Below are 18,102 nucleotides of genomic sequence, written 5' to 3'. Positions count from 1 at the left end.
ATTGTCTCTTTTTTTGCTCATTTTCGATACGCGTATCTGAAATAAATAGTGTGGCAACACATCGTATCAGTGTCAGTTTAGTCTTGAACTTGATTCAGCAAAGAGACATCTCGAACAAAAAAAAATATAATGAAGTCGATTTTGTGCTTAATTGCGTGCTCGTTGCTTTTCTCAGCCGTTGCTACCGAAAGCATCAAAGAGATTTGCGCGGAAAAGGGCGAAGGATACCATTTAAAGGAAAAAACTGGATGCAAAAACTACTATTCATGCATTAAATTAGGAAATGATTACGATGGCAGAGAATACGAATGTCCCGATGGTTATTTGTTCAATGAGGAAGTGAAGGCTTGCGACAAAGCAGGAACTTTTGAATGCGAATCTGTCATTATTCCATTGTGCCCGCAAGAAGAGGGCGTCAGTCAAATTCCTGCCAAGGGAACGAAATGTCAAAAGTACTTTTTGTGCATTGATGGCGAACCTTATATGCAATCGTGTGCCGACGGATTGTTGTTTGATAAGGAAACCGCCAAATGTGACATTCAAGAGAAAGTCGAATGTTACGAATGTCCCGAACACGATGATCCATCGAATCTTGTCTTCTATGCCAACAAGAAGAATTGCGCCGGATACTTTATCTGTTTGAAAGGAGTGCCTCAACCATTCACGTAAGTACAAAACTTTTACAATACGAAACATTTCTATAAAAATAAAATTCAACAGTTGCGTCGAAGGATTACACTACAAAGAAGATGATCGTCATTGTACAACGAAATACGAGGCCGAATGCAGAGTAAGTAACATTTTCACTAAAATTTCACATGAATCTCATTTAAATTTTTTGTAGTATTCTGATTGGACAACTCCTGCTCCCGGCTCATCTACTACTCCGATGACAGAAGAACCTGAAACAGATCCAACAACTGATGCGTCTGAAGATGTTTAATTTGTTGTTCTATGTAAAAAAAAGCATGAATTACATTTTTTATGAAAAACTATGGAAAAGCTAAACTAAAATAAATGATGTTCAATTAAAACTGCGCAACTTTGGTTTTTATCGTTATTTTTTTTTTATTACTTTTATCCAAAATGTTTTCTAATTCTATCTTTTTTCATTCAAAAATTTTATTTTTCTAAACTTTTATTAAATAAAATTTAAATTAAAATTTTAAAGAATTAATTTTTCTTAATATTTTTTCAATTAAAATTTTTAATTTGAACTCTTAAATTTTATTTTTAATTAAGTTCTATTTTTTTTAATTTTTGTATTTATTTTTTTTTTCATTCAACTCTTGATTTTTAAGTTTTTACAATTAAAATTTTCTTTAGTTTTAAATTTTAATTTTTATTAAAATTTTAATTATTTAATTAAATTTTTTTTAATTTAAATTTTCATTTTTTAAGTCTTATTTTTTTCTTATTCGATTCTTATTAAAAAATAAATTTTCAATTAATTCAAGAATTTTCAATTAATTCAAGAATTTTTTATTTAATTTTTATGATTTTTTTTTAATTTAATTTTCTTTAAATTTTAATTAAAAAAATGATTCAATAATCGAAAATTTAATTTTAAAATTTTAGTTTTTTTTTTTAAATAATTTAATTAACTTTTTAATTAATTAATTTAATTTTTATTTAAATTTATTTTTAAATAAATTTTTAATTTTTTATGATAACTTTATTAAAAGATATTTTTTAAATTGAATTATTTTTTTTAAATAATAAACAATGAAATAATTAATAATTCATTAAAAATTTGCGATATATGTAAATTTTATATTTTTCATTAAATGTGAGTCATAGAATTAAAATTGTTCGGAAAAACCATTTTTTTTTTCGAATGTTCGAGCAAATGACGAAACAAATGACGTAGTTGATATTCCTTGACATTTGATTTTATCGATTCTGCGATAATTTGATTGATTGTTTTTGATTTTGATTTGTCATGTCGGTTCCTTTATTGATAAAACATTTTTTTTTTGGTTTTGGACATGCTTTTATTGCTTCTTTAAATTTTTAAACTACATACTGCTTAACAATACTGAAAAAAAAATCAGAGGAATTGAGGAATAAATTATGATTTTGTTAATTTTTTTCAGCAACGATCGACAAGAGTTCTCAAAATGCACTTTCTCGTGACAGTATCGTATGCGGTTCCAGCGGGGCATTGGAACAAGTGTGATTTGCCGTTATTGCATCCAAAGTAATATTCGCACTCTGTGGGACTTGGCAAGAATTTGATTCCGAAAAGGGGACAAGCAATGCTGAATGTTGTTGGTCTCTTTTGAGCAATTGCACGAGCAGCGATGATCTCGTTGTCTCGAGTTTCCTAAAAAAAAATTAAAATTAATAAAAAATTTTTTTAACGTAAATTTTATAAATTTCTTACACATCCTGCGGATTTTGGAGGTTGACATTGTTCATCTTCCTCATTCCAGTGCAATCCATTGGCGCAAGTCTGTTCGACGGGATTTCCTTTAACGCAAATGTAATATTTCTCGCAGTCACGTTTGTTTGGCAAGAAAACGGGATGATCGCTTTGTTCAGGGCAGTTCAAAATTTCGCAAGTGCTGTCTTTGTACAAAACGCAGTCAAGAACAATGGGATCGAATTCCAAACCTTTGGCGCATTGTTGTGTGATCGGAGTACCATCATAGCACAAAATGTATTTGTCGCAAGCAATATTTGTTGGCAATTTGTGAATTTGATCGGGAATACATTCAATTTTGGGACAATATTTCTCGTCAACGTTGCTTGGATAGTCACAATATTTGTTCGCTGGATTGAACCAAAATCCTTCGGGGCATCTTTAGAAATTATTAACTTTAAAATTTGGTTAAAAAATATTTTTTTTAAATTTTTACTTACGATTGTTCATAACCATGACCGCCGGAACAAGAGTAATATTTGGAGCAATCGTTCTCATAAGGCAAAAAAGTGTCGCCATCTTTGCAGACAACGTCAGCAACAACAACTTGCAAGCCAGCAAGACAAAAACCCAAAATCAAAATTCCTTGAAAATATTATTTCGATGAAAATTTTGTCCTTTTTTGAAAATTTTAAGCACTTACGATTCATTTTTCGTTAGTATTTCTTTCTTTCTTACTCGTTGTGTTGAGTTCGATAAATGTGAAACTACAATACAATAAGCAGTTACCTTTGCTACTGAATTTATACCCCCATCAAATACCAAATATATCTCACAAGTCGAATGTCTTATCATTGAAGCAAAACTTATCACTTTTTTGATAGCTTGTTTTTTTGACAATCAACATCGTGTTGAGATTTGTATCACAGCTCGGTAGTTTTTGTGTCTCGGTGATTTTGCGTATTTCCGTTTTTTTTTTGCTTGCTTGTAACGAGAGTCAATTAACAAATTAAAAGAGATTCGGATTTTAAAGCTGTTTGTGATTCAGATATGAAAAAAATCACAGTTTTCTATCTTTATTATCAAATTTATACGAAATAGATATAGATAACATTAATTACGAAGTAAATTATGATTTTTTTTAAAGTAACATATGAAATTGAGCTTAATTTTTTATTTTTAATTCGATTTGTTTTTAATTTTGAACATTTTTTTGTGAAAATTTAAAAAAAAATATTAACTTATGTTTTTAAAAATTTTTCTTTTTTGACGAAAAAAATCATTTTAAATCTCAAAATGGAGAAATTATTAAATACTATAAATTTTTTTTTTAAATTTCACAAAAAATAAAAATTTTAATTTTTTTTTAATTTCACAAAAAATAAAAATTTTAATTTTTTTTTTAATTTCACAAAAAATAAAAAAAAAAATAAAAAAAAATTCAAATAAAATAAATTTTATCAATTCTCAAAAAGGAAAAATTATTAAAAACTATTAATTTTTTTTTAAATTTCATATTTTCACAAAAAAAAATTTAAAAATAAATAAGGCGAATAAATTTAATATATCCATTTTTTGTCTCCCCCCCTCGGATTTTGTCGAAAAAATTCAGGGGGAAAAATAAAAATTAAATATAAAATACAAATATTTTTGACATATTTTGGAATTTTTATATTAAAAAATCATGAAAAATTACTGTTTATGGTAAAATTATACAAAAAAAAAACTAAAGAAATTTGCATAATTACGACATTTTCTATTGAAATGTTGAAAAACATTTTTTTGAAAGTCACGTGACCAAAATTATTTTTTTTCAAAAATTTTTATTTTGGGAGATTTTGTTGATTTTTCTTTACTTTTAAGTTCAAATTTTAAAATAATATAAACTAAAATTAAATAAATGTTAAGAATCAACGTTTAACGTCTAAAAACGTTAAAAAATTACAAACAAAAAATTCAAAAATATTTATTTTAATTGAAAATCAGGAGTTTGTTCATTTTGAAAAAAATCATTTTTAAACCGTTTTTCAAAACTTTGATTAGGATTCATCACGGTTTTGACTAATTTTGGCATTAAATTTTGAATTTTTCTAAAGTTTGATTTCTGATTCATCAAAATTTGAAAACAAAAAAGTCAGAGTTTTATGGTTCAGGTTCAAACTCTGATTTTTTTGCAAGTCATTTTTTGATCACTTTTAAGCCTAAAATTGAATAAATATTCATTCTAAAGTTCATTTCTGTTCATATTGGGTCGATATTTGACGAAACAAAAAAATCAGAGTTTGGAGGTTCAAAATTTTTTTTAGTTTTTTGATCACTTTTAAGCCTAAAATTGAATAAATATTCATTCTAAAGTTCATTTCTGTTCATATTGGGTTCACTCGATATTTGATGAAACCAAAATTATTTTTTCATAAATCTTGCTCTAAATTAAAGTTAAAAGCTCAGAAAATTTAAAAATTCTGTCAAAGTGATACCATTTTATATATATTTTGATTTTTGGAACGCTCAAAAACTCCTATTTTCGACCTATTTTTACCTTTTTTAATTTTGAAAGTTGAGCTAAATCACGGTTCTCCGTCTCAAATTGAAGGTTTTGGCATTAGAAACAACTTTTGTTTTGGAATTTTTCTAAATTTTGCGTTTTCGATGTACAGGAGCTTTTTAAAGATGTTAGCAAAAAAATTGATCAAAAAAAATTTCAAAAATCTGAAAACCGATTTTTTGAAATTTTAGCCAAAATTGAATAAATATTTATTTTGCGTTTTCGATGAGGAGCAAAATTGAAATATTGAGTTAATCACGGTTCTCCGTCTCAAATTGAAGGTTTTGGCATTAGAAACAACTTTTGTTTTGGAATTTTTCTAAATTTTGCGTTTTCGATGTACAGGAGCCATTTAAAGATGTTAGCGAAAAAAATTTAAGTCAAAATCTTCTTATTATGAGGGCTTACATACCGATTTTTCAAAATTAAGCTAGATCACGGTTCTCCGTCTCAAATTGAAGGTTTTGGCATTAGAAACAACTTTTGTTTTGGACTTTTTCTAAATTTTGCGTTTTCGATGTACAGGAGCTTTTTAAAGATGTTAGCAAAAAAAATTGATCAAAAAAAATTTCAGCCAAAATTCTCTTATTATGAGGGCTCACATACCGATTTTTCAAAATTTTTTCAACTTTTGTAGATCACGGTTCTCCAGCTCAAATTGAAGGTTTTGGCATTAGAAACAACTTTTGTTTTGGACTTTTTCTAAATTTTGCGTTTTCGATGTACAGAAGTAATTTGAAGTTTCACTGTAAATTGGAGGATTTTCCTCTCATATAAAAAAATCAATTTTTCCCGAAATTGTCCATTTTTGGCTAATATGAAAAAACATGAAATTGTCCAATTTTAATTTTAAGTGTTGAAAATTGTTTCTGAGATTTAAAATATAATTTAGTGCAATTGCTCTAAAATAATTGATGAAAATAGTGAAAAACCTCAACGAATGGTTTGCGTTTAATCCTTAGCGAGAAAAAAAATCATTATTTGCCATTAAATTTGAGATTAATTTTCGAATAAAAAAAAATTAAAAATTTATGAAAAATGTAAAGTTTTTTGAAAATTTTGAAATTTATTTGACTTAATTATGACTTAAGTCAAAGTAAAAGTTTTTTTCCAATTGACTTAAGACTTTTACTTAACCTTAAGTAATTAAGCTGAATTGACTTTTACTTTTGACTTTAAGACAAAAGTCAAATGTCTTTTGACTAAAGCATAAGTTTAAGTCTTAAGTCAAATAGATTTGACTTTTGACTGAATAAGTTTTGCAGCCCTGCATCCAAATATAAATGTTTTGATACTTTGGGTAATTAAAATTTAATTTTTTGAAGAAATTTTTTTAAAAAGTTTGAGAAAATATTCCCGCCAATGAGAATTTTTTACGTTTCATGTCTTAAGTTTCATTTTTCTATGGATAATTTAATTTTTTAAAAGAAAACACAAAATTGTTTTTTTTTTCATTTATTTATTCATGGGTAGAGAAAAAAGCATTTAATTGACTCCAATTTTTTTTACTTTTGGCATTTAGCGTTTTCGGGCCAATCGCAAGTGTTTTCCTCTGCATTCCAATGTAAATGACCTCCATCTCCTGTCTCTGGGCATTGCATTTCCATTGCTCCTCCGTTTACACACTGTTAGTACATAAAAAACTTTAAACTTTGAAATTGACCGACATTTAACATTTTCTTACCACAAGGAATTTGGTACAATCCGAGTCATGAGGAAGATGCGTAACATTCGATTCTTCTGTTTCCTCTTGGGGGCAACGAGGATCAGGTTTGATTTCTTCGTCGCAGGAAACACTGGCAACGACAATTGCGAAAATAGCGAGAAGAGCAAAGAATTTCATGTTGAAATGTGAATTTTGTTTTGTTAAAGACTTGATAAATTTAAAATACGACTGATGTGGATTACTGCTATGTTAACGGCTTATATATCGGTTAGTTATCAGACTGGCTTGAAGATAACACGATTTGCGATGATTGATCTTTATAAGGTATTTTTCGTAAATTTATGGGTTTTTAATTAATTAACACAGGAGTAGATAACTTACTGATAAGTAGGTCCATATAATTTAATGATGATTAAAAAAAATGAATATTGCGCATTTTTAATTATCAATCATCAAGACCTTTGAAGTTATTTGATGTTGCGACAGATAAAATTTTTTATAATTTTTTAAATATTTTTTTTAAAATTTTTTTAATTTTTTTTTTGTATTTTTTTAATTTTTTTTTATTAATATTTTTTATTTTTTTAAATATTTTTTTTTTATATATTTTTTTGAAATATATTTAATTTTTTAAATTTTTATTTTTTAAGCAGAAAGTTCAATAACACGAAGAATTTTTTTTTCAAAATTTTCCGTTGACGTAATGTTTCCTTGAAATTCAATTACTCAACTAATCACAAAAATTTCTGGTATACAAACGCTCATCAATCAAACTATTATCATAAACTATATGATTTTTTGTTATTTTTTTTATCTCTGAAAAATTCAGTTTTACGTCACGTTAGCAACATTCCAATAAAATCAATGCAACATGGCTTGAAAATTGGTAAAACATCATGTCGAACAAGACAAATTTTAAAAGCATTTTCTGATTTTATTATTTTGTGATTGGCATTTTTATTGACCATGAAAGTAAACTACCACAAAATGAAGCGAAAAACCGCAAAAAATGTATTGTTCAATTGATTGATGAGTTGTAAAGACGTAAAAGTCAAAAAAGTTAAAAAAATTAAAATGTTTTTTCACATAAGTTTAGTATTAATTCTTGCAAGAAGCTGCTTTGGAAATGAATGGGATTTTTTATGCAAAGGATTAATGCCTTATACGAAGGTTCCTCATCCGTGGGATTGCAGAAAGGTAAGGCATGAAATACATTGAAAATTCTATCATAAGGCAACTCTGAGTTAGAGCGCATCGAATTTCAATCTAAATCTCACGTTTTGGATTTATTTTAACTATTTTCAATATTAAAAAGTTTAAAATGTTCAAAAATATCAAAAAATAATGGAGATTTAAAATTTAAAAAAATTCGCTGAAATTCATCATTTTGAAAATTTTTAAAAAATTTCCTTCTTTTTGAAAATTTTTGATTAAAATATTAAATAAATTTAGCTAAACGATCAAAATTATTTGAAAAATTATTCAATATTTTAGTCAAAAATTTTCAAAAAGAAGGAAATTTATTTTTAAAAAAATCAAAATGATGAATTTTTTGAAATTTTAAATCTTTCAGGGTTTACTTCCCTTATTATGATATTTTTGAATAATTTAAACTTTTTTCTATTGAAAATAGTTAAAATAAACCTAAAGAGATTTAGATTTAAAATTCCATAGAAAATCGATGTGCCCTAATTCAGAGTTGCCCTATGATAGAATTTTCTTTGTATAAAGTAGAATTTCATGAAAAAACTCCTTTTTTTTAGTACATTCAATGCATGGATGGAAACGAAGCATTTTTAGGAGAATGTGCAATTGGAACAGCTTTTGATCAAAATTTTCAGAATTGTCTGCCCGAAAGTATGGTTGACTGTTCACACATTTCGACGACATTTGAGCCAACGGAGACAACGAGCACAATTGAAACTTCGACAAGTACAACAAATTCTCCAATTGGCAATGATTGGGACTATTTGTGCGTTGGTTTGCCAGCGAATACGAAAACTGTACATCCGTTCGATTGTAAAAAGGTAAAAAAATTTTTTTCCTTTCGGATGATTTCAGAAAAAAAAATTTTTTTTTTAGTTTTTTCAATGCAATGACAAAGAAGAAGCATTACCTGGCGTTTGTAATGAGGATCAAGCCTTTGATAAAGAGATGCTTTTTTGTTTGCCGGAAGAAATGGTAGATTGCAGTCATATTATAACGACAATTGGACCATCAACGAGCACGGAAGCAACGTCATCAACAGAAAATGAGTCAACAATGGAAACTTCAACGACACCAATAGGAGGAGATTGGGATTATTTGTGTGAAGGTTTGCCCGAAAATACGATAATTCCGCATCCATTCGATTGTAAAAAGGTAAAAAAATATTTTTTTCTGATTTGATTCATTTCTGATAAAAGTTGCTTTATAGTTTTTTCAATGCACGAACACAGGAGAAGCTTTAGCAGGAAAATGTCGTGAGGATCAAGCTTTCGATAAAGAGATGCTTTTTTGTTTGCCGGAGGAAATGGTAGATTGTAGTCATATTATAACGACAATTGGACCATCAACGAGCTCAGAAGCGACTTCGTCAACAGAAATTGAGACAACAAGTACAGAAATAACTTCAACGACGACGGAATCGAGTACTATTGAGACAACTTCTGATGCTTCAACAACAGAGACGAGCTCTTCAACTGAAATTTCATCAACTACGTCAACAACGACAGAAGAAACAACAACAACTGAGGAAGAATCAACATCAGAATCTTCTACTACTGAAATGTCAAGTTCAACTTCAAGTACAGCTTCAACAACATTAACAAGTATCGAAACTACTTCGCCGATTGTGACATCAACAATTACTTATCCTCCGGGTACATCAATCTCTCCTGAAATTCCTGAACCTGGAATTGAATGTCCTCCAATGTCGAAAACTCAAGGAAAGCCAATATTTCTCGCAAGCAATATCGACTGTGCCAAATACTATCTTTGCTATATTGGGATGCCCGTAGCTCTGAAATGTCAAAGAGGAACACATTTCAATCGATTTGAAGAAAATTGTGACGATCCATTTTACGCGCATTGTCAAGCTCAAGGATTTGTTGATCCGAATCCGTTTCCCGAATGTCCTCGACGAGGAACGTACAACTTTCCAAAAATTGACAACTGCGAATATTTCATTCACTGTTACGAAGGAATTGGATCTCTTCAAAAATGCGCATTTTACTATGGATGGGATGTAACAAAGGAAAAGTGTGTCATTAGACATAAAGCTGTGTGTGCCCAAAGTTAGTTATTAACAATGAGATTAATGAATTACCGTAATGTAGATAATGCTAAGAGAAAAAAAAAAACTGTTAAAATTAAAATTTTTAAAAACGAATAAATTAAAATTGGCAGATTAAAAAAAAATTATTTAAAAAAAATAATTTAAAAAAATCAATTAAAAAAATTATTTAAAAAATTTTTTTTTAAAAATAATTAAAATTAAATTAAAAATTGGCAGATTAAAAAAAAAATTATTTAAAAAAATTAATTTAAAAAAATCAATTAATAAAATTATTTAAAAAAAATTTAAAAAATAATTAAAAATAAAACAAAAATTGGCTGATTAAAAAAAAAATTATTTAAAAAAAATTAGGCCGCTCCAAATTTTTTTCTATGTTTTTGTCCCCTGCCCCATTTCAAATGCCGAAAATCCAATGGGGCAAAATAAAAAAAAGTTAAAAATTTGGTCTTTTTCCTTAGTTTTTCAAGAAATTTTCAAAAAATTTTTAAAATATTTTCAATTTTTAAAAATTTTTGTATTGAAAAACCAAATTTAACATGAAAAATTCATTCTCAAAAATATTTGCAAAAAAAAATATTTTTCAAATTTTTTTGACGGTTTTTTATGATTTTTTTTTTGTTTAAATTTTTACCTTGAAGCTCTGAGATTCATTTTAAAGTACCAAATCTTAACGTAAAAACATAAAAAACCATAAAAACAACTAAATTTTTCTTTAATGACCAAAAATTGTTTAAATTTTTTCATTTTGTATGAAAAAGTATTTCAAAACTTTTTTTTTTATTTTGCCCCCCCCCCCCCATTTTGAAAAAAATCTTTTGGGACCAAAAACATCGGAAAAAGTTTGGAATGGCCTTAATTTAAAAAAAAAATCAATTAAAAAAATTATTTAAAAAAAAATTTTAAAAAATTAATTAAAAAATTTTAAAAATTTAAAAACTTAAAAATTTTGATATTTTTTAATATTTCTTTAAAAAAAAATTTTTAGTTGTATTTTTTAATGTTTTTGACACTAAAATGATAATTTTAAAATTAAAAAATAAAAAAATAGTTAAAATATTAAAATTTTTAGTTAAAAATTAAAAAAAATAGTATTTGATACAAAAATTTTTGAAAAAAAAATTTTTTTTATTTCTATTTTCGTTTAGAGAACTGATTTTTAAATTCTCTTAGCATTATCTTCATTACGGTAATCAATTAATTTTAAATACAACTGAAGCCATTCAAATTTTTATTAAATGTATTACTCAACTCAATAATTTTTATCTTCGTTGGAATTTTATTTTCATTCAGAAAAAGAAAAATATTTTTCAACCCATTATTTCAAAATTTAAGTTCGTCACATGGATGGTGAATAATCAATAAAGGTTGGGACACCATTATTGCACAACAAAATGGATTCTTGTCCTTGTTGAGGAACAAAATACGAGCCCGACGTTTGACAAGTAGCATGTTTGAAATTCAAATTCGGAAAAGGATACTCAATGGCCTTACAATTGGAGTTTTCTTCTAACACACAAGTTCCTTTTTCTTGATTCCAATGTTGATTCGGGCCACACTGAATTGGAACGGGACTGCCATTGAAACACATATAAAAACTATTGCAATCATAAATGTTCTCGACAACAACAATATCATTGACATCATTGGTTTTCGGGCAAATTGTGCCATCAGCAATGCATTTGGCTTCGCGTGGAGCCAAACAAACCGAATCTTTTGCACTGTAATGCAATCCATCGTCACAAAAACGTTCGATAGCAGTTCCATTGAAACAAAGAATGAAAAGATTGCAATTGAACGGATGGGGAATCGAGTGAAGAGTATCTGGTTTGCAAAATTTGTCAAACTCATTTGACGGGTTTGAGGTTGAAGGCTCATTGGTTGTCGTCGTCGTCGATGAAACTCCTATCTGTAAATTTTTCATTAGTTCAATTCACGAGTTTTACCTTTTTTTTTAGTTCAAACCTGACAATTTGCTGTTGATTCAGATTCACATCGTGATTCGGTTTCACTAAAATGCATTCCTTCGGCGCAAATCATGCGACTTGGCGTGCCTTGCATACAAATGTAATACCAGTCGCATTGAATTTTACTTGCGACAAAAGCCACGCCAGTCTCAGGACATTCAACATCTTCTTTTTCATCTTCTTCGGGAATTTCTTGCACATGGCAACTTACATTCTCTTTATAATCACATTGAGAGCTTACGGGATTGAAATACAAATCAGCAGGACAATCTCCGGCAAATGAAATTCCATTGTTACAATTCAGAAATTTACTGCAATTTTCCGGATGAGGAAGCAAAGTTCCTGAAAATCAAACCTTTTGTACAACTTCGTGATTTGTAGATGTTTTGAAAGTTACCATCAGGCTTTCCAACGCACAAATTTTCGTCTTTATTACTCAATTTGGCGTTACCAAGATAAATAAACGAGACGAAAATTATACTTTTAATAAAAAACATGTCGATCGTTAAAAGAATGAAAAGTAACTAATGTTCCAAAAATGACTTTTTGATCAATTTATAGAGAAAACAACGATCAATCAGTTTAAGAATGACATTTTACAAGATTTTACTGTGTTCCGTTGTTTTCGAATGATGTTCATTAGAACAAAAACATCTGTTGCTTCAATGATAAAAAAATTATTTCAAAGAAAATTGTATTTTAACTGGGGCGAAATTTTAAATGTGTATTGGGCAAAATATTTTGAATGTGCATTGGGTCTAAAATTTTGAATGTGCATTGGGTTAATTATAATGAAATGTCATTTGTGGCAAAAACGTTGATTGCGCAGTAGGCCAAAGTCATCAAATGTGCATTGGGTCAAATTTTTAAATGCGCATATATTCAAAAATCTTGAATGTGCATTGGGGCAAATATTTTAAAATGTCAACTGGGGCAAATTTCGAGTGTATAATACTTTAAAAACTTAAAATACACACTGGGATGGAAAATCCTGTCGTATTATGGGCTATTTTTGATATTCGCTATACAGCAAATATGTTGCTATATAACGAATTTTCTGAACACAAACTGATTCGTTATATGGGATGATGTACGTATAAATGAGTAACACTTCAAGAAGAAAGTCAGTTTAGTTCAAATTTGCCATAAAAAAATATTTATTGCTGAGGGAGTGTGCATTCTACCTCATGTTTGTCTCTACAAGATTGTTTATCGTTGTCGAACCAATATCCTTCGGGACACTTCTTGAAATAGGGTCTTTGTAAGATGCATTGATAATAATGAGAACAACTATAAGGACTTGCAACCTAAAAAAAAAATATATAAAAAAATACAAATAAGGCCGCTCCAATATTTTTTTTGAACTTTTTGTCCCAAATTTTTTTTTTAAATGGAAAAATTTAAAAAAAAAATTTTTTTCAAATTTTAAGTTACTCTGACAAAAAATTTTGAAAAATAATTTTTTTGAAAAAAATTTTAAGGAAGAAAATTTGTGTTAAAATACGATACAAAAATTCTAAAAAATTGAAATTAAAAAAAAAATTGACAAATTTCTTGAAAAAAGATTGAAAACTACCAAAACACGGCCAATTTTGATGAAATTTTCACCTTTTTTATTAGCAAAATAGCCCCATTGGATTTTCGACTTTTGAAATGGGGCATGAGACAAAAAGTTTTAAAAAAATTTGGAGAGGCCTAACATGTTAAATTTCAAGATTTTACACTCACGTATTTAAAATTTGGCACTTTGTCACACAAATCATCGGGCGGCGACGGAGGATTATAAATAATACAATCGACATTATCAGGCGAGTCACATCGTTGATTTTTCTGGTCAAACCATTCGCCGTTATCGCACCGATAGAAGTAGGAAATATCATTGACACACATGAAGTAATCTTCGCAAAAATCGGGACTTTCGAGCTTGAAGAAGTTTGGAACACCTTCGCAGTAATTTTCGGGCGCTTTGTGTGTGCAACGTGATTCACGTTGAGGCACGCAACCCTGTCGCTCATCATCGAACCATTCACCGCGTGAACATTGCTGCGGATACGTGACCTCATTAACACACAGATAATATTTGCGGCAATTATTTTCGTGTGGCAGAAGTTTCCAGTTGTCTTGATTCACGCATTGAGTGAGTTCTTCTGAATTTCTAACCTCTATGGATAAAATTTTTATAAAAATTATGAAAATAAATAATATTTAATTCATGAACAAACCTCGGATGAAACGTTTGGGCTTAACAGTAACTGCAGAAAAATTCTTAATTGCCGGTTTTGCCTTGATCGATTGATATTTCGAAGCCAAAGTTGATTGTTTTCGCATTTTTAGTTTTTCCTTCAATGTTAATTTAGACGTTGGTTTCACGCTTGTACCTTTAGATCCGCATCTTTGCAATTTCAAATTAAATTCTCTCTTGCCGGGACAAACTTTTTCGATTGTTTCGCCATTGACACATTCAAAATATCCCAATTTATCGAAAGGATTTGCCAATTTTACGTGATTTTTCACATTTAGACACAAATCTTCCATAAATATGCCGCTGTCGGCTGTTGGATTGTCGAGATTTGCGAGACATTGCACTAAAACAAATGTCAACAAAGATATTGATAGTTTACCTAAAAAAAAATAATATTTTTTTAATACTATTAATTATAAAAATTTAATTAAATACTTACAATTTCTCATATTTTCATAACTTTTTTTTTCGAGTTTTTCAAGTTTCAATTTTTTTCAGAAGAAAATATTTACGAGTTGTCCTTCTAGAATTCAATTTTGTGACTAAAACTAACGTTAATGTGTTAATTGAAGCGTTTCAAGTACAGAAAATTGTCTGATAAAAACCTTTTGATAAGAGATAAAGTTTTGTTATCGATTCATTCATACTAAAATTTTGCTTATCTTTTAATTTTTATCAGTAAATTTAGAGATAATTGCCAAACACCAAATAACAATGAAGAGTCATAAAGATCTGTGCCTGATAAAACTGAGGGCAACGCGAAATAACAAAAATGAGAAAAAATTCCTGCAAATTCCTGTTCTGACGTTTATTTTTAGTATTTATCGTAATTACTCAAAGCAAGATGCTTCACCCTCCTTAACACATTGCAGTAATTTAGCGTCAAATAATAAGCCAATTCCACATTTGAACAATAGAGGATTCCCGTTTTCACAGAAATAGAACTGCGCACAGTCATCAGGATGAGGAATCATAGAATTGGGAGGTTGATTTGAACAGATCTGTCAGAGAAAATAAAAAAATAATAAATAAAAAAATATTTTTTATGAAAAATGAAAATACTGTAAAGTAAACAATTTTTAATGAAAAAAAATCCGTTATAAATTCAAAAAATTGAAATAATTAATGGAATATCAATTTTGAATTTTTGAATATTTTTTCATTAATTTTTGATATTTTTAGCAATTATTTAGACAAATTTTGAATTATTTCTTATAAAAACAAAAAACAAATTAATAAAAATTCATTAAAATAATTCATTTTCAAAAATTTTGTTAAAAATATTGAAAAAATTGAAATTTCATTAAAAATTCGTTAATTATTCGAACGGATTATTTTTTTCCATAAGAATTATCTACATTACGGTAATAGAGCTTACATTCGAAGATCCTTCTGTAGTTGTTTCAGGAATTCCTGTCGTCGTTTCTGTAGAGATTTTTGTACTTTGTGTCGTTATTGGAGCTTCCGATGTACTTGTTGATGATTTTTCAATAGAAAATGTCGAAGATATTGTCGTTACTTCTGTTGTTGCTTCACTTGTCCATTGCTTACATCCTCCGTCAATTGGTCGATCGCAAACATTTTTCAATGGATTGTACTCCAAACCACGGGGACATGTAAAAAAGTACCAATTACCCATCAAACAACCATAATACGAGTCACAACTTTCATCATCAACAACATATTTTCCATGATTATTTTCGTTACAAGGCACATCTGGAATAGCATTCAACTTTCCTATAAGAAAAATTACCCAAAAAACATAATTCGAAAACATTTTTAATTAAACTACGTGTAGAATGAATAAATAAAACTAAAATATTTTCACAAAAATGTCGTCTTTTATAACTTTTTTTTGAAATTTTCTTGTAATTGTTATCATAACAATTTTTATCAGTCTGTATTAAAAAGTAAAAAATTATGTTCTAAGAATTTGAACATGAGATGTTATTTAATATAAATATATATATGTGCAGTTATGTACGAATATCAAAAGTAAACTTACCTTCAAAAAAATTTGTTTTAAATTGCAAAATGAAAAAGAGTTGTTTATTATTTATTTATTTTGATTTTGATTCCAATTTTATTATTTCATCATAATTTTTATTTAACTTTTGTTTCCTAACTCATTCATACTTGATTTTAATTATTTTTCTTTATATGTTATTATCAATATTTTTTTTTATTAATAATATATTATTTTTTTTATAGAAGATCTAACTGTGAATTTTTATATAACTTCAAAAATGTTACTCTTTACGTATTTTTCCATGTTTTTCTTCATTTTCAATATTGTTTAAATATCCGTCTATATCTATATTTTTTTTATTTATTTTATAACGTGTATTATAATTTTTTTTAATTATATTCTGTCTTTCTTTATTTATTTCTACTTTTTAATACCTTTTTTTTTAAATTATACTTTTATTATTATATTATTTTACTCTCAATATTTTAATATTCTTTTTTGTTTGTAGTAAATACTTTTTTCAATCTTTTAATAAAATACAGACTTATACTTGTAGTTTATTATAAAAGGTACAGAAAACACAGATGAAAGTTATTTAGTGGTTTATCTATTCATGTTTCTTATTCTATATATTTTCTTTTATATTAAATAATAATACTTATACTGTGGTTGTCTATTTTGAATTTAATTTTTTTCTTATTTGCTGTTAATTGCTACAAAAATTTTCCATACATGAAACAATAGTTCAGAAATATTTCATTGATTTTTTTTTCTTAAAAATTATGTTAATGGACAATTTTTTGTCTCGTAGCATGGCAGTTGAAGCCGTTTAAAAGAAAATATTTCGCGGGATTTTTTCTTTTTAAAAAAAGACAGTTTTGTATTTTATTAAATGCAGTGTTCTTTTAATTATTTGTTAATTGAAAAATGGACTGTTACTATAACCAAGTGCATGTAGAAAATTTCGCTACATTAAAAATATTTTTTTTTTTCTAAATCGTTGGCATTTATAATTTTTTATTTTGACTTCTTCAACTGCATGTCTCCTATCTATATTTTTTCACTCTCATTTCTAAAATTTTTGCGTTAACACTTTTATAGTCTCTTTTTGCCTTTCGGTCGTTCTTTTTGATTTTGATTCGTTACTGTTTTCGATTTTTTTGATATTTTTTCTTGATAAAGGGTTACTGAAATTAATTGTGATGATAGCTACTAATATTGTTTAAAATTTTTATAATTCTCTTCATATTATAATCAATTTTACTAATATTTACAATTTTTTTTGTTTAAATTATCTTATAATCTAATTGTGCATTTATTTGACGTAGAATCTTGAATACTTAAAAAAAGCAGAAAATAACTCAAAAAAGTTTGAAAATAAAATTATTTTGTTAACAGTGCGGAATTCTATGAAAAATTAAAGAATGTGGAAAATGTTTGAAAAAGTTTTAGGAAATGTTTTGCTGTACATTGAGTCACATGTTTTGTATTTTTTTTTTGCAACTTTATTGTAGTTTTATTAGTTTTAATTTGTTTTAGTACTGATCTTGTATGGATTTAAGGTGCTTCCTTTTTGTCGTTTCCAAATTCCGTTTTGTGGAAAAATGGAGCGCTTTTTAAATTTATGTTTTGTTATTTTTTTTTTTGAACTATTGATCGAAATAATTGTAAAAAATTATTTTTTTTAACTTCAACCCTTTTTAACGCCAAGTTTGATTTTTTAAAATTTTTTTAATACACAAATAATACAGAAAAAAATCGAAAAATCGTATACATGTTTTTTTTTGATAATTTTTCTAAAAATAAGGAAAGGAGAGGCAAAGGAAAACAAAAGTTATATTTTTGTAAAACAAAATAACGATTTATTTATAATTGATAAAAATAAACAGTTTTTTTTTTAAATTTAATTTTTTTTAATAATAATTGTAACATAAAATATTGTAAAATGGTGCAAAATCAACTAATTTGGTTTGAAAATCTACTAAATGAACAAATAGATTTCTATAAAGCTTAATATTAAATCTTGCTTAGAATTTCATGTCTTTGTTTATACTTTTAATTAACGTTTTCACTA

At 27.3% G+C, this 18,102-nt stretch overlaps 2 protein-coding genes across 2 annotated transcripts; both read right to left on the bottom strand.

Annotated features, from left to right (window-relative positions):
- Positions 1-6,415: 6,415 nt before the first annotated feature.
- On the bottom strand, positions 6,416-12,314 carry LOC134838461 (uncharacterized). The gene is made up of 7 exons (XM_063853999.1): positions 12,215-12,314; positions 11,816-12,159; positions 11,194-11,759; positions 9,641-9,729; positions 9,427-9,577; positions 6,595-6,706; positions 6,416-6,535 (listed from the first exon to the last, which is right to left on the bottom strand). Exons 1-7 carry the CDS (start codon positions 12,312-12,314, stop codon positions 6,416-6,418), a joined length of 1,482 nt encoding a protein of 493 aa, XP_063710069.1.
- A 626-nt stretch (positions 12,315-12,940) lies between these two features.
- On the bottom strand, positions 12,941-14,595 carry LOC134833528 (peritrophin-48-like). Its single transcript, XM_063847870.1, has 4 exons — positions 14,499-14,595; positions 14,040-14,438; positions 13,546-13,979; positions 12,941-13,124 (listed from the first exon to the last, which is right to left on the bottom strand). The coding sequence occupies exons 1-4, from the start codon at positions 14,506-14,508 to the stop codon at positions 12,975-12,977; spliced, it is 993 nt and encodes a 330-aa protein (XP_063703940.1). The 5' UTR covers positions 14,509-14,595; the 3' UTR covers positions 12,941-12,974.
- Positions 14,596-18,102: the final 3,507 nt, after the last annotated feature.

This window comes from Culicoides brevitarsis, chromosome 1 (assembly GCF_036172545.1).
Source record: "Culicoides brevitarsis isolate CSIRO-B50_1 chromosome 1, AGI_CSIRO_Cbre_v1, whole genome shotgun sequence".
Taxonomy (NCBI): domain Eukaryota; kingdom Metazoa; phylum Arthropoda; class Insecta; order Diptera; family Ceratopogonidae; genus Culicoides; species Culicoides brevitarsis.
The sequence above is the reverse complement of the archived record's forward strand: the minus strand, read 5'-3'. Positions and strand labels throughout refer to the sequence as shown.

Coding starts and splice junctions, on each gene's coding strand:
- LOC134833528 (XM_063847870.1), bottom strand. Junction 13,980..14,039: donor GCCCAAACGTTTCATCCGAG/GTTTGTTCATGA, acceptor TTTTATCCATAG/AGGTTAGAAATTCAGAAGAA. Junction 13,125..13,545: donor AAGTGCCAAATTTTAAATAC/GTGAGTGTAAAA, acceptor TTTTTTTTTTAG/GTTGCAAGTCCTTATAGTTG.
- LOC134838461 (XM_063853999.1), bottom strand. CDS start 12,314: ATGTTTTTTATTAAAAGTATAATTTTCGTCTCGTTTATTTATCTTGGT. Junction 11,760..11,815: donor AATCAACAGCAAATTGTCAG/GTTTGAACTAAA, acceptor AAAAATTTACAG/ATAGGAGTTTCATCGACGAC. Junction 6,536..6,594: donor ATTGTACCAAATTCCTTGTG/GTAAGAAAATGT, acceptor ATGTACTAACAG/TGTGTAAACGGAGGAGCAAT.